Source organism: Lasiodiplodia theobromae, assembly GCF_012971845.1.
Source record: "Lasiodiplodia theobromae strain AM2As chromosome Unknown scaffold_8, whole genome shotgun sequence".
Lineage (NCBI taxonomy): Eukaryota > Fungi > Ascomycota > Dothideomycetes > Botryosphaeriales > Botryosphaeriaceae > Lasiodiplodia > Lasiodiplodia theobromae.
This window is the reverse complement of record NW_023336574.1, coordinates 1,223,799-1,238,453: the sequence shown is the minus strand read 5'-3', so window position 1 is coordinate 1,238,453 and position 14,655 is coordinate 1,223,799. Positions and strand designations below refer to the sequence as shown.

Below are 14,655 nucleotides of genomic sequence, written 5' to 3'. Positions count from 1 at the left end.
GGTGCAAGCTGCCTTCCGCATCAGCGGTAGCGGAGGGCAGCTGGCTTCATCTCTCCAACTCTCCCAATGTCGTGAACCTGACTCTCTCTTTCCTCCTTGCCGTCGTGCATCTCGCGTGCTGCTGACCACCGTCCTCCTCGGCCTTGGACGCTTAAGTCCGAGAGCGAAGCTGATAAGACCGAGGTCGCTCCCCGGCCCAGGCAACCACACGAGTTTTGCTTCTTGTGTCCTCTCTCAAGCATCGCCGCTTATCAGATCGTCTGCCCCCAATGTCTGATGCTGCGGCCCAGAACACGCCCAATTCCAGCCGGCGCTCAAACACCCCGGAGGAGACGACCACCGAAGTCCGAAAACGGCGCAGGATAGCCCTTTCTTGCTACGATTGCCGCCGCCGCAAGCTGCGATGTGATCGCGAGTATCCCGCCTGTGGGCGCTGCCGCAAAGGCGGCCATGCAGACACTTGCTCCTACGACTCCCGCGCAGAGCCGCCTGCAGGAGCCCGCAATGGCCACCAGCCAGTCGCAGAGAGCGATGACGACCGAGCCGCCATCTTAAGTCCGACCAGCTCCAACACCGTTCCAAGAGCCCCGGTCGTGCCCGACGCCGCCCGGCACGGTTCTCGGGACAGCGCGGATCTGCTCTCTGTCCAGCGCAAGAAGATCGCTGAGCTTGAGACTCGCCTCGCTCAGCTCGAAGGTAAGGCCAAGGACCCCTTCAGCAACGGCCAGGCAATCCAGCATGCTGGCGACGAGCTTTTGTGGCCGAACCCCACCTCCTCCAACCGCCGCGGCGCCGAGGAGGAGGAGAGTGAGACTATGCTTCTTCGAGGCAAGGCATTCAAGACGGCGTACTTTGGCAGGAGTAATATTACCAGCGTCGTCATCACACATGTACGTACCAGACCACAGCCCCCCGCTTCCGTCGACATGTTTCCCGCAGTATGGGAGCCGCCAACCTTGGCCGAGTTGTCATTCCCAGAAGTACCGAGCTTGGTGGTCTCCATCTGCCGTTCTGCTACTGACTTCTGTAGTTCCCTGGCCTGCGTTCGTTTATGCAGGCCACGTTCAAGCAGTATCCCGCTTTGATGCAGGGTCGGCCAGAGATCAAGGCGATTCGCGAGCGTTGGAAAAAGCACAAGCTGCTGTCGACCCCGACTGTGGACCTAGAAGCACTCCTCCCGCCCAAAGACAACGTCGACCACCTAGTGCGCCACTACTTTGATACCCTTGAAACTACCCACAGGATACTCCATGTACCTAACTTCTGGGATGAATACGCACACTTTTGGTCTGAACCGTCCAGGCGTCGGCCAGAGTTCACGGCGACGGTGCTTGCTGTCATTTCCACAGTTATTACTGCAACATTCGATCCTCCAACTACCTATCGCGCCGACCGACCCATCCAGGTCGAGACAGCCATGGAGTGGATTGAATCTATTGAGCGTTGGCTATCGATGCAGAGTCGAAAGCATGCCGACCTAAGCCACTTCCAAATCCGATGTCTCTTGATGCAGACCAAATGCGTCAATTCGATAAAGTGGAAGGAAATTTGGGGTCATTCCAGAGACTTGATCACTTTTGGGTTGTCTACAGGTCTGCATCGTGATCCAAGCTGGCTTGTCAAAGAGACGACCATCTTCGACCAGGAGATGAGACGCCGCCTTTGGTGGACGATGCTTGAAATGGAGCTACAATGCTCCATCTATCGCGGTATGCCATCATCGTCGCACGGTCTTTTCACCGACACTTCGCCACCACTGAATGTGAATGATGAAGACATTGACAACACAGCCCGAAAGGCGCCGCCGACCCCTTGGCCTGTTCAAGAATTCACGGCGACCTCCTACCTCTATGTTTCGGCGAAAAGCATGCCGTTGCGAGTTGAGATCAACTCGGCCTTGAACAATGCAGCAGCACCACTCACTTATGACGAAACAATGGAATACGCTGAAAAGGTGGTTGCGGAACTGGAGAAAATCCCTGCTTGGAGCGGCCGAGATGACTCAAAGATCACTCGCATGCTCCTCGACATCCAATTGCGACAATTTCTTGTCCTACTCCACGAACCATTCGCACGAAAGGCCGGGTCTGATTCTCGTTTTCAATACTCACGCACAGCATGCTTCGACTCGGCAGCCTCCGTCATAGAACAACACTACAAGATCATGTCGATGGGCAACAAGACGGTACTGCTGCCTCTTTGGAACGATACGGCTCGTGCCGCCATCTCCATCATCCACAACGCTTTCATGTCGAGCCTAGCGCAGGACTACCGATTCTTCCAGAACCACAAAGCTGCGATTGCGGACCTAGTAGAGAAGTCTCTTATCCTCATTGAGGAAAAGGCCACCCGCACTGGCGCAGGGTTCGGCCACATGGGGCACATCTCGGCAGCTTACGACTTGCTCATTGCCAAAGTGCTTCCCGAAAAGAAAGACGAAGTGCTCAAGCACAATGTGGAAAGAGTTTTGAGACTACATCGGACCATGATGACCAGTCAGGAACGGCTTCCTGAGCTACCGTCGGAAACGCCGCAAGCCAATAATGTGAGCAGGCTTCATCTATTGTCAAATCTTAGGCTGAAATCGCTAACAATGCTTTTCTATTAAAGCAACCCGTTGTTCCGATAGGGTACACCACCGCTCCCGGCATGCCTAACGTCCAGCTCCCGTATGGCATCCAGATGGCGGTAAGTCACGCACCGCACTGCACCATGATACCTCCCACACCTACGAAACATCATTCTTCGCTATCCTTTTCCCCTTTTCTCCCTCCATTAACGGTACTGTAAATGCAATGACTAATCTGTTTTCTCATCATTCAGCAACCCGGTTCCGAGCAACAGCCCATCATTTCCTTCCCTGAGATTCAAGGTTGGGGCCTTGATGAACTGTGGGGATTTGGTCCCACCGATCTGTGAAACGGTAGCACCACATCTTGGGACCCAAACCTTATTTCAACCCCTGCATAGCACAGTCGTCACAGACGCTACCTTCGGCTCTATCTCCATTTTCATTTGGGCGAAATAAATAAGAGGTAACAGATATCCTGGACAGATATCTAAGGTGTTTGTACATCTTCTTGGCTGTTTCATACGTACTTGTTTACAGAAAGAGATGATTGCATAGTTACGCTAGTAGGGAGTTGGGGTATCGTGACCATTCAAGTTTGTGTTCTCTCGTGCCGCGGCGTTCTCGGAGCACTTTTGTCTTAACTTTTTCTTCACGAAAATGGCGGGAATCATCACGGTCTTTTTTTTTTTTTTTTCGCAAAGTCTCACGTCGGCTACTCGGATGTTTATGTGCTGCTCACGGCAGGTATATATATTCGTTTCCTGTACAACAAGTATCTCTTTCATCGCTTCTTTCATGTATGTACTAACATCAAAGACGATTCTCGACTCTTAGTCCGCCAGCAAGTGTGTGGGCATTTCCTCCCCAAAAATTCAAGCACGCTCTGTCCCCATATCGCCATAGTAATAATCAAAGAAAGAAAAAAGGTGTGTGTGCACGCTCATCATTCTACAGCAAAAGCCACTTCAAACCGGAACCGTTCCAGGCTTCCGCCTGACCTCGATGCGGGCGTCGACAGCCGGCACGATGTTCATGCCGATCCACCTGGTCTTGGGGCGCTCGGCCAGGGGCTTGATGTCGTAGTTCTGGACGAGGTAGGCGAGCAGCATCTTGAGCTCGTGGGCGACGAAGAAGCGGCCGGGGCAAGCGTGGCGGCCGTGGCCCCAGGGGAAGTGGGTGTCGCCGGTGGTGACCATGCCCTTCTGCTTGAGGCGCAGCCCTTCCTCCATGCGGTCAGCGCCGCGCTCGTCAGCGGTCTTGGCCTCCCAGGCCTCGCGCTCGCGCGAGTGGCGGAAGGCGTCGAAGGCGTCGGGGCGGTCGAACAGGTCCGGGTCGTGCTGGGCGCCCCACAGCGGCAGCGACAGCTTCGCGCCCTGCGGCACGTGCCAGCCCTCTGCGGCGTTGGTGATGCCGGCGGGCGCCACGACCTTGCGGCCGACGAGCGTCTGGGCGAAGGCCGAGACGCGCATGCTCTCGCGGATGGCCGAGTCGGCGCGCAGCAGGCGGGCGAGGCCGTTCTTGTTCCAGGTGCCGGTGGTGTCGCAGTCCTCTTCCTTCCAGACGCGGGCCGCCTCCTCGCGCAGGCCGTCGAGGAAGCCGTCGGCCGGGTCCGAGGCGAGCAGGTCGAGGATGGTGGCGTGGGCCGTCATGACGGTCGTGTGGATGCTGGCGAAGTTGAGGGGCGTGATGCGCTGCGTGACGCGCACCGGGTCTAGCTCGTCCTGGCGGTTCTCGCGGCGCGCCAGCCGGATGTGCCAGCTCAGGTAGTCGTTGGGCTCCTCCCAGTTCTCGTAGCCCGGCGCGCCCGCGTCCTTGGCCTCCATGTCGGCGAGGCGCTGGCGGACCAGCGGCAACGTCTGCCGCGCCGTCCGCTTCCAGTGCAGCCAGTTGGGCAGGCCGAGGACGGGCCCCACCAGCGGCTTGAGCGCGGCGGGGATGAAGGTGAAGAGCAGCATGTTGCGCACCACGTCGTTGGTGAAGCCGACCATGGCCGCCAGGTACGACCTGTCGCGGCACAGCGGCGCGCCGACGAGCATGCGGTTCGTGACTTGCGGCACCAGGTCCAGCAGTGCGTCCCACACGTTCACGCTCTTCCACTCGGTCGTGTCGAGGCCGAATGCCCTGTCCGTGGCATCGCGTACCTCGGCGTCAATGGCCGGGATCAGGGGGTTGAGGTTGCGGGCGAGCGAGCGGTGGATGACGTGCTCGTGGTAGGGATCCGCCAGCAGCGCAGGCGTAAGGAAGGAGTAATCGCCATTAAGGGAGTCGTAATGCGAGGCAGAGGTAGAAAGAACGTTGTCAGGCTGCTCGAGCAGCCAGGCCATTTGGCTACGCGGGAGGACGAGCTCTGGTGGGGCGCCCGGAGTCTGGCTGGGGAGGATGAAGGTGCGGTTTTGTTTGCTATACTGTTGTGCCGAGTTAGCCCTCTGTATACTCTCTTATATTTCCCTGTATCTTTTTTTTTTAATTTCCTTCCAAAATCTGCTCCCATCTCTCTCTTCTCCCTCTTCCTCGACCCTCCTCTTTTTGTTAAAAAAAAAGAATCACAAACATACCTTCTCATACCCCTCCTTCACCCACGTCGTCATGTGCACAACGCCCATAACCATCGCCTTCGCACTAGCCAGCAAGCCTCCGCCATCCGGCACCTTCTCTCCCTCCTTCTTCGTACCTCCCACCCATGGAACGCCGCGTGGATACAAAGGCTTACTTATCACCGCCATCGCAAGGGTTGACGCGACGACGTACAGCGCCAGCGCCGCGGCGACATTGCTGAGCGTGATCTGCGAAACCAGACTGGTTGTCGTTGCGTGTTGTTGCGAGCCAAATTCCGCGCCGTGTGAGGCTGCTGTTGTTGCGTTGTGAAGTGGTGACGCCATGGTTGGTGTGCCGGCAAGGCCCGCGTGGAGTGTGTTTTGTAATTCCTCGGGTGTTTGGAATTGGAATGGGGTGGGCAGGTGGAGTGGACAGAGGCGCGAAGATATGTACAATGATGTTCAGTGATGGGCGGCGGAAGGTTATAAGGTGGATGACGTAAGTCCACAGGGTCGGAATGGCCGGACGCGTCTTTGATGAGGTGGGATGTAAGTCTATTTGAGAGGCGGGGGAGCGGTGTCTCGCGCGCGAGAGCTTGAGTCTATGACGGCCGTGAGTCGTTGGGCGTTCAAGCGAGTCAGTTCATCCGTCATGAACAGGCGAGTCAGAAAAAGCGCAGCGGGGAAAAAGGATTAAAAACAACAGCCACGAGACTGGGCGTGCGGCGAAGACATGGGTGAATTGCTCCATATATATGTCGACACCACTCGACGCGGGGTCACGGCGTAGGGCGACAGGAAAGCCACCATGCCCCCGGTCCATGTTGATCCTTTCGGGAACGCGAGTTGCCGGGGATGACGATCCTGCAGATTGGAGAGACCAAAGCTCCCACACACGAACGCTACTCGCGCTGTCGCAGTAGCGATTTGGTTTTGGCGCCGCCGTGAATGGTTGGAATTCTGGGTCCCTGTTTGATCTGCAAAGGGAGCGTAGCCGCTGCCACGCTACGTTACCTCTCGTCGACTGTTTCAGGCAGGTGTGAGAGCGGCACCCGCCCGCGCGCAAACGCGCAGTATCGCAACCACAGGATGCAATCCGCCGCAACTCTGGACGAAGGGATCCCTTGCGGGCCCCTCGCGCCCAATGTGGCAGGAGTAAAAACGACGCAGCTCTTCACCGCTTTCGACTTGTCCAAAGCAATGGCCCAATCACGAGCCATCTCCACACATTAGCCACAGCCTAGCGTCTCAAGCGAAAGCGATAGCGAGCTACTACACCCCGGAGACCCTTCTTCCCGGACGATCTCGACGCCTTGATATGTGGCCACCCTTCGATGCGGAGCGAAACGATTTGGCGCGCCGCCATCGATCAGCCACTCCCAGAAATGAGAGCGATCAAAAACTTTGCGGCAACCACTTCTCCCCAACACCCCTTGCGCTTTGCGCGCTTATTTCCACCAATGATCCTGCTTCATGACACCACGCCGAAGTTACGCGGATCGGGCGGCCGACTATAAGCTTTTCCAGAAATTTTCGAAGGTTCCAAGCGTCATACAACGTTGTCTTATTATCATATGCTCGCATCAATGCCGTGTTCTAAACTGTGTAACAACCATTCTTATCAACACCAATTACCACACCATACACCCATTGTCGATTACGACATTTTGTTGCCTTGAGACAATTTGTACCACATGTTGTCACTCCATACACAGCTTTGCATCCACTGTATACGTAGCTTACATCATCATTTAGCAAGCCTCTTGACCTTCTCCAGCCTCTCCGTGATGTCGCTCCCCATCTTGTAGTTGATCGGACTCTCGCTGCCCACGAACACGAAAGCATCGTACATGCAGCACCCCACGACACTTCCCGCGACCGCCGCGCCCCACGGACCCCACAGCCACCAGAACCCGCGCTCAGTGAACATGGGCGTCTTGTACCCGACCATCAAGCACACGAGGCGGGGCCCGAAGTCGCTGGCCGGGTTGAGCGCGACGCCCGTGTTGAATCCCAGCGTCATCTTCTGCGCCGTGACGAGCAGGCCCATGACGAAGGCGTGCAGGCCCGCGCCCGGCGGGTTGTTCTGGTCGTCGCCGAGCGCCAGCACGCTCATCATCATGACGGCCGCCGCGATGAACTGCGTGAAAAAGGCCGTCGTCGCGCTGACGAAGGCCTGCGGCTTGCTGTAGAACGACGTCGCCGTGTCCACCAGGTCTGGGTCGACGTGCCGGATCGTGTCGTGGAAGACGCCGAACGCGAGCGCCGCCGCGCAGATGCACGCGAGCAGCTGGCACAGCCAGTAGACGAACATCTGCTTCCGTGGGAACCCGCGGAAGAGCCAGAGCGAGAACGAGATGGCCGGGTTCATGTGCGCGCCTGACACGCCGCCGCCGAGGTAGATGCCGAACATGAAACTGATGCCCCACGCCCAGCAGCTGGTTTCGTAAGAACCATACGTACCGTTGGCGAGGTTGACTTGGAGTGTTGCACACATGCCGAGGAAAATGGAAACCAATGTCTACGAGAGTCAGAATCAAACAACAGGGCTTGGAAGCTGTCACCATGACTTACGCAAAGAAACTCAGCAAGAGGCTCGGGGTGTTTGGCGCGCAGCCTAGCCCAACAATTCCGCAGTTCGTTTGGATCCTTTTCGCCCGTTTCTGCCTCTTCCTCCCTCTCGTACTGTCCGAGAGGTTCAGCGTCGATGGCCCAATCAGTATTCTCAGCATTATCTTCTTCCTGCCCATTCTGCCCGTTGGTTTCCGTATCATCCGCGTTACTCTCATCCTCAGCGTCATAGTCTTCTCCAATTTTGTCGAAGCTGGCAAAAGGGCCCACATTCTCCTGAGATCGTCCGTAGCCATTCTGTGGGGTAGGTCCATCTATGCCAACCTGGTCTGCGGAAGCTTGATCCTCGGCAGTCTGCTTCTCGTTGTACTGGTGCACCTCTGTCTCTTGTGGGCTCTCGACGGTAGTTTTGCGCTGCGGATTCTTCCTAAGTGCATGTTTTTGGGCTACATCTCTCTGATGTTTCTGCTTGCTACTTAGTCGATGGGGTAACTTCTTCGCTAGACTGTGTGTAGGCTTGTGGCTATGTTTCTCCGGATCCTGCGGACCCGCTTGACCCATCTCCGGATCCAGGTTCTGGGCAGCTTTTTTCTCCGAACTCTTGGCATATTGGCGGACAGAATGAGGGAGCGGGCCTCCAAGACCGAAGACAGGGCGTTTCGGCGGTTGACCATACCAAGGGTTCTGCTGGTAGTAATCATCATCGATGGGAGGCTGAAACTTTGCATGCGGAGGTATGTGGAAAGGTTCGTCCGGTCGAACTGATACATCGTGCAATCCTGACCACTTAGAGTCGGTAGTCTTCTTACTGCTGTTACGGCGAATGTTGCAGTTTTGCTCTGTTGTGCTTTGCGTTAGCAGCAGCAAAATAATCATCCTTGAGAGACGAGGAGGATAATTTCGGGTGCAAAAATGTGACACATGTGGGTAGTTGAAGCTATCGTCCGGATGAGAATGTCGAATTAAAAGCTCTACATACACGTCCGGACGATAGCTTCACCTCCCCATGGTATGTTCTTTTTCATTCCACCCACCCATCGGCTGCGAGAAGGGACTGTAGAGAAGTGAGGGAGACAAGGCGGTGATTGATTCCCATGTAAGACCCTGTTTCTGACTATTCGCCACCATCACCAATAAGAGGTAGCAAGACAAAACGCATTGCACGCTACTCACCATTATTCTTCCTCGACTGGGCCACTTGCTGCAGCTCCTGCGGTGTTATGCCATCCATTGCGTCGCGTACAGCTTGCTGTGACTGGAGAAGTTGCTGAATTTGCCTCTGGCTCTTCTCAACCAATGCCAAAAGGTCATCGAGCTTTTCCTTATTGACTTGTGCCGATGATTCATGCTCGTCATGGGCAGCTTCTCCCTTAGCTGGGCCCCGTTGCCCTGGGAAGAGTAGGTGCTGGCCATCTAGCTCCGAGTAGGTATCATCATTGCTGGAGGTTCGTTGAGCATTGGAGAGGTCGCTGGTCGATGGCACTTGGGACGAGCTGTTTGGATGGGCCATAAAGTCGCATTTGTCCCCTGGGAAAAGTGAGCATAAATCTTCAAAACGCGCAAATAGAAACAGGCCGTACCCCTTCCGCTTGGCGAAGACATGTTGGCGAAAAACACAGAGAATCAAGTCAGTAGATGAGCAACATCCTAAAGAGCAATAAAGAGAAGGGCAAAGGGGATAATGTCAAGGCCACGGAGCCTGACGCAATCACCTGCGGCCATGGATAGTAAGAGATTTTCAGAACTGTCTGGGAAGATGCAAGTTCCTGGGCTCCAATTGACGTAGGGATAAACTTCGTGGCGGCCGCGCTTGGAAGTACTGCCGCGGGTAGAGGCGAAAGCGGTTAAGCTCTAGGATTAACGGCGTCTGGCCACTGCAGGTCCCAGGAGGAATACCAGAAAGCCTGTGGGGCCTCCTATATCTCGAGGTGGGGTTTACGCGCGAGCAGAGGCTGCTCGCGCAAGCATTGCGAGTGGATCGGCGATGGTGGGCTCCAGCAATATTCGCACAGTCGCACATTGAACATCGAAAATTGGCAGGCTCTGCATGTTAAATTTGAGGCGAAGTGCCTGTCTGTTTGATCGATTCGTCCAGAAACCGTTCCGGCATTGTGGAGGCAGGCGATGGGCCAACAGGCGCCCGACATAAGGGCCAGACGTCATAAGTGGAGCGATTCGCGCGGAATCCGGGACTTGCGAAACGTGGCGGCGTAAGATCGCGAGATCTGGGTAAGCACAGTAGGCACGATGGCGAAATGATGACTCCCATGCGAAAGTCCACACATTGACCAGTTCCATTGTTCACGCAAGGCATGCGGCTGAGCCGCCAATCTGGGGCCTCACTACCGAACAGGAGACGCTTTCGACGTCAATCACATTGCTTTCAGTGATTTCTCCGAGATCATCGTGGCAGTGTTGGATATGCGGAGATACTCGATTGGCTGATCGACAACGCAGATACCATCTGCCAGGTGTACGCGCCTGCTCTAGGAGCCAATTTCGTTGGCTTTCTAGGCGGTGAAGGGCCGGGGCTGAGTGTCGTCTCATGTGCGGCTGAGAGGAGATGAAGGTTGAGGTGTCTCGAGGCGGCTGGGGCGATCTTCAGGTAGCCCGAAGCATGATTTCATCGCCCCACCCGAAAAGGAAGGGCCCGCTCTTGGCCATTTCCACCGCATTCCTCACTTTCCCATCGCTCGGCTTTCTGATTTCACTCCTCGACCCACCTCTTCTCGGTGAATCGCGGCGGCTACATCGTACTTGGCATCGACTTCAACGGGCATTATACCACCAGGAGACAGATCATCCTCTTCTACAAATACACGTCTCATCGCCGATGTACTAAATAAGTTAACCTTTCTTGAGTAGTCTCCACCTGCCTGCAATCGCTTTTTAGACTCTTATTCACCTTTTCGATGTTTGCCTTTGCTGATTTCTGACGATTTACCCAAGCATTATTGAAAGGCCCTGACCCTCCCAATTCTGTTCTAGCGTGAGCATAAGTCTTTACATGTCTCACAAGAGATGTTTCACATTTCAACTGTTGGAAGCCGAACTCTGCATTCAAGTACATTTTTTCAATGTTAAATCATGCATCTATACCCTGATATCTGCCCACCTGGAAAAGAGAACAATAACATCTCTCGCAGAATGCGCCGCTCAATAAGGTAAAAAGCCCTCGTTACCCACATGTAAGCCTTCCCACATTCCAATCAAATCCGAGAAAGAACATCTCCTCACGACGACGCCTGGAAGGTATCAGCAACGCTCTTGCTCGCCTGTCCCGCCGCATCGGCATCCTGCTGCATGTTCTTCTGCAGCTTCGTCTGCTCCTCGGCAATCTTCTCCGTCTGATCGTCACCCTTGGCCTGCTTGATCTGCAGATCCATGATCTCAAGCTGCAGCTTGAGCACCTTGTTCTTGATCTTGCCCACCTGGAGCGCCTTGCCCTCGTCAGTGTCCTCGCCTGCCGCCTCGATCTGCTCGTTGAAGCCGCCGGTGCCGGTCTCCGCGTCCTCGGCCGTCTCGCGTGCTTTCGAGATGATCTCCTGGTCCTCGTCCGAGATGTTGGCCGGGTCCTGGTCGGTGATCTGTGGAACGAGAGTGTTAGAGAAAATGAACAAACGAAAAGGTCAAATAGTTCCACATCGGAGCGTCAAAGGAACTTACGGGGAACTTCTGGTTGACTTCTTGGAGAGCGTTGCCAGCCACGCCGTCCGAGATCTGGAAGTCGGCGTAGCTCTGCTCAGTGAGGAGGGCACGCTTGCTGAGTCCATTGGCAGAGCCCGGGACCGGAGCAGCCAGGGAAGAAGCCGTGAGGCCAAGGAAGAGGGCAATGGTGGAAAAATGCATCGTTATGATTGGTCGGTGTTTGTTGAGTAAATCGAAAGAGACAGTAAGGGATTATTAATCAGCGTGTTCGCGCAGCGAGTGACTGAATCAGAGAAGCAGAGAAGAGATCGCGATCAACGCTGGAGGAAGTGTAAGCGAGTAAGTGATGATGATGATAGCGGTGTAGTCGGAAAACAACAGGCATTTATTATACGTTCAAGCTCATGGCGGAAGCAAATGCGCTCGGCGCGCCAAGAAACTTACCGCTTCGAAATCTTGACTTCACGGCATTGACGTTGCGGCTCTGAGGCGTTGCGCGCATTGTTGCCCACGGGGTGGAACACTGCGGGTTGCATATCCGTCTGATACAGTCCCCCCATGAGCGGGCCAGCCGCCCACCCTGTCAGTGGTCGTGCCTTGCAGGGGTTTTTTAATGAGCGAGCCAATCAGAGCTCCGGAAAACGACAGGGTAGGTGGCTGCCCCGTTGACGAGTTCCCCCTTTGTAACCAAGTTGGGTTACTTAAAAAAGAAGCTTAAGGGAGTGGGGCAGAGGCGAGACTGCACGATTACCAGCGGTTACTTCCGCTCCAACCGATTGATTTCCAGAAATGCGTTGGCGACCCAAGCTTGATACTGAGCTTCATACTGCCAAGCCGGGTCCCACGTGTGGTGATACCAGCGGCACTTCTCCTGCAAACTGTTTGAGCCGACCATTTCCACCATTGAGAACCCAGCATTCGCACCTCACGGCTCGAAACCCGCTGAAAAGGAGATTGCAAAGGCTCTAAGCGATTGCCGCCGACAATGTTAAACACTATGCGCGCTAAGTTCTTGACGCAAACCCACCCGCATGCCGCTGATTCCAAAACGCTGTGCAGCCGACCGAACTGATATATCCGAAAGAGAATGCGCCCGCGTCCAATCATGTAACTCTATCTCTACATGCTATCCTCCCTCCATTTGCTGCGCACCTTCTGCCAGCTATCATGCTCAGCTTTGCCGCCGAGCTTCTCCATTCCCAGCCCTCTCTCTACCCACTCCTGGCTACCCATCTCTACGAGTCTGCTCAAGGCGCGGGCAAACGCGAAGCGCTCTTCGTCTCCGGTGAAAATCGACGAGTTCTTGAGTGTTGCCATGTTCATGCCCAAATCATCCATAAGGCTGCGCATGGCGTCGGGGATATGCTCTTCATCCCCGTCGGACTTGTTCTCCTTCTTCGCTTCTTCAAGCTCATCATGTGTGATAAAAAGTTCGTTAAGAGGGTTTGCCGTGGTGAGAACAAGTTTCGCCTACAGCATTCGTTAGACCATTTTTACACAAGTTCAAGAACATGGGCACATACCCTGCTTTCGTAGACGGCATCGATGAAGGTAATGAACCTTCTTGCCAGGTCACGAGACTTGTGGCTCATTCCAGGAACATCCGTGACGATAAAAGCCTCATAGTTCCTCATCAACTCAAGGTAGTCACCGGCGCCTGTTGCGCGCCCGATGAGCTCGTTGAAAGAGAACATGGCCGCCTTCCCACTCGCCCTAGGAACCGAGAGCTCACGGCCCCAAACCTCATGTTTAGCCTCGTGAGGCGGATCGTTCTCAAAGTCGCCGAGGAACCGGAACCAGCGATCGGCGTGTGTTTTAGCCGATTCGTCAAGCGGGTGGTGGTACACTCCCGACGGCGGTCGCGGAATTTTGCGGTAGTCTGTTTGCGAGTCTAGGTTGATGACGCGCAGACGCGACTTGAGGAGTTGGATGCAGGGCACGAAAGACTCCCGCTGAATTCCGTTTTTGTACAGATCGTCTGGGTGTCGGTTTGAGGTTGTTACAATGACAACCCCGTGCGCCATCAGCGACTCCACCAAGCGTCGGAGAATCATGGCATCCGCAACGTCGGTGCATTGGAATTCGTCAAAGCACAAAACCTGACTCTTTGCCGCGATGTCCGCCGCCACAAACGGAACGAGATCTAAATCGTTTCCATACTTCAACTTCATCTTATGCAACTCTTTATGCACCTGCTGCATGAATCCGTGGAAATGTATCCGAGTCTTGGTCTTTATGTTCTTGGGCAAAGTGTCGAAAAATAAATCCATCATCATGGTCTTCCCGCTGCCGACGTCGCCGTACATGTATATGCCCTTCGGGAGGTTTTCTGGAATGACTGGCTTCCATCCTTCTTCTTTCGAGCTGAATAGAGAGCCTAGGAGGGACTTCTTGGGTGGCTGGAGGGATTCTATTGTTGGATGGACAACGGGCGGGGGGCTGTATTTGGAGAGGATGACATGCAGGGCCTGCAGATTATCGATGATGCCTGGGTGCCGCGTGAGCTAGGGCTGTGGTTTCTGAGCAGTGACGGCGCGTACCTCGCTGGTGTTCGTCGTCGCGCAGGCGTCCGCTTTCGACGCGTGAGTTATATTCGGCAATGGGGCCGTGGTCGTAGCGCTTCGCTGTGGTGGAGAGTCAGCAGCGACGCATGCGGGTCAATATGGAGGAGGAATACCGTTGCTCACGGCCTCGACAGTGGCCAGCCGCCTCGCGCAGCTCGTCTGGAATGACCTGGTAGCCGGTAGGGCGGGTGCGCCACTGCGTCGGGGCAGTGCCCAGCGCGCCGGTGAGCCCTGAAGACGTAGTGTTCTTACGCTCCGCGCGCTGGCGAATCTGCGCGCACCCGCTTGGCGACCGTAGGCTGCCCGCGCAAGCATGTGGGTGCCGCGCACGGCTTCTGAGACACTCATGTTGACGGGGATGTGGACGCCGTTCTTGTACGGTATATGCAGGCTTATGTCATAACAGAGCGGACGGTGACAGATTGCGAAGAGACGGCTGGCAGTGGACGGAGGCGCGGCCGCGGAATGGGCATGTGAAGGTGTCCGTTGAGGGATTGACGGCGGGAGTAGATTTAGGTCTGGGAGCTCGGGCTTTGCAATCGGCACATGCCCATCGGGACCGGTTATGCGCCACGCTTGGATGAAAGGGTCCCTCGGTCCCCGCCTCGGCCAATGACGTAGAGGCCGGCGCTATAAGATAGTGACTGGAGCAGCCTTCAACGGCACGGCTAAACCTCGAGGGTCCGCGCTTTCTTTTATCTGAGCTATTTCCAGATGTCTCTGCACAACTACACACTCACGAATTGGTGCACAAAGTCAGCAATGT

At 55.4% G+C, this 14,655-nt stretch overlaps 5 protein-coding genes across 5 annotated transcripts; 1 reads left to right on the top strand and 4 right to left on the bottom strand.

Moving 5' to 3' along the window:
* Nucleotides 1–269: 269 nt before the first annotated feature.
* LTHEOB_3385 (uncharacterized protein) lies at nt 270–2,919 on the top strand (the record flags this gene model as incomplete). The annotated part of the gene is made up of 4 exons (XM_035512302.1): nt 270–890; nt 1,031–2,545; nt 2,611–2,688; nt 2,824–2,919. 4 exons carry the CDS (start codon nt 270–272, stop codon nt 2,917–2,919), a joined length of 2,310 nt encoding a protein of 769 aa, XP_035363278.1.
* Nucleotides 2,920–3,537: 618 nt separating this feature from the next.
* On the bottom strand, nt 3,538–5,451 carry LTHEOB_3384 (Cytochrome p450; the record flags this gene model as incomplete). Its single annotated transcript, XM_035512301.1, has 2 exons — nt 3,538–4,977; nt 5,128–5,451. 2 exons carry the CDS (start codon nt 5,449–5,451, stop codon nt 3,538–3,540), a joined length of 1,764 nt encoding a protein of 587 aa, XP_035363277.1.
* A 1,402-nt stretch (nt 5,452–6,853) lies between these two features.
* Nucleotides 6,854–9,279, bottom strand: LTHEOB_3383 (Glycerol uptake facilitator protein; the record flags this gene model as incomplete). The annotated part of the gene is made up of 4 exons (XM_035512300.1): nt 6,854–7,627; nt 7,681–8,516; nt 8,851–9,204; nt 9,258–9,279. The coding sequence occupies 4 exons, from the start codon at nt 9,277–9,279 to the stop codon at nt 6,854–6,856; spliced, it is 1,986 nt and encodes a 661-aa protein (XP_035363276.1).
* Nucleotides 9,280–10,910: 1,631 nt separating this feature from the next.
* On the bottom strand, nt 10,911–11,526 carry LTHEOB_3382 (Small secreted protein; the record flags this gene model as incomplete). The annotated part of the gene is made up of 2 exons (XM_035512299.1): nt 10,911–11,264; nt 11,344–11,526. The coding sequence occupies 2 exons, from the start codon at nt 11,524–11,526 to the stop codon at nt 10,911–10,913; spliced, it is 537 nt and encodes a 178-aa protein (XP_035363275.1).
* Nucleotides 11,527–12,444: 918 nt separating this feature from the next.
* On the bottom strand, nt 12,445–14,237 carry LTHEOB_3381 (Mitochondrial ATPAse; the record flags this gene model as incomplete). Its single annotated transcript, XM_035512298.1, has 5 exons — nt 12,445–12,795; nt 12,849–13,813; nt 13,866–13,949; nt 14,013–14,120; nt 14,171–14,237. 5 exons carry the CDS (start codon nt 14,235–14,237, stop codon nt 12,445–12,447), a joined length of 1,575 nt encoding a protein of 524 aa, XP_035363274.1.
* Nucleotides 14,238–14,655: the final 418 nt, after the last annotated feature.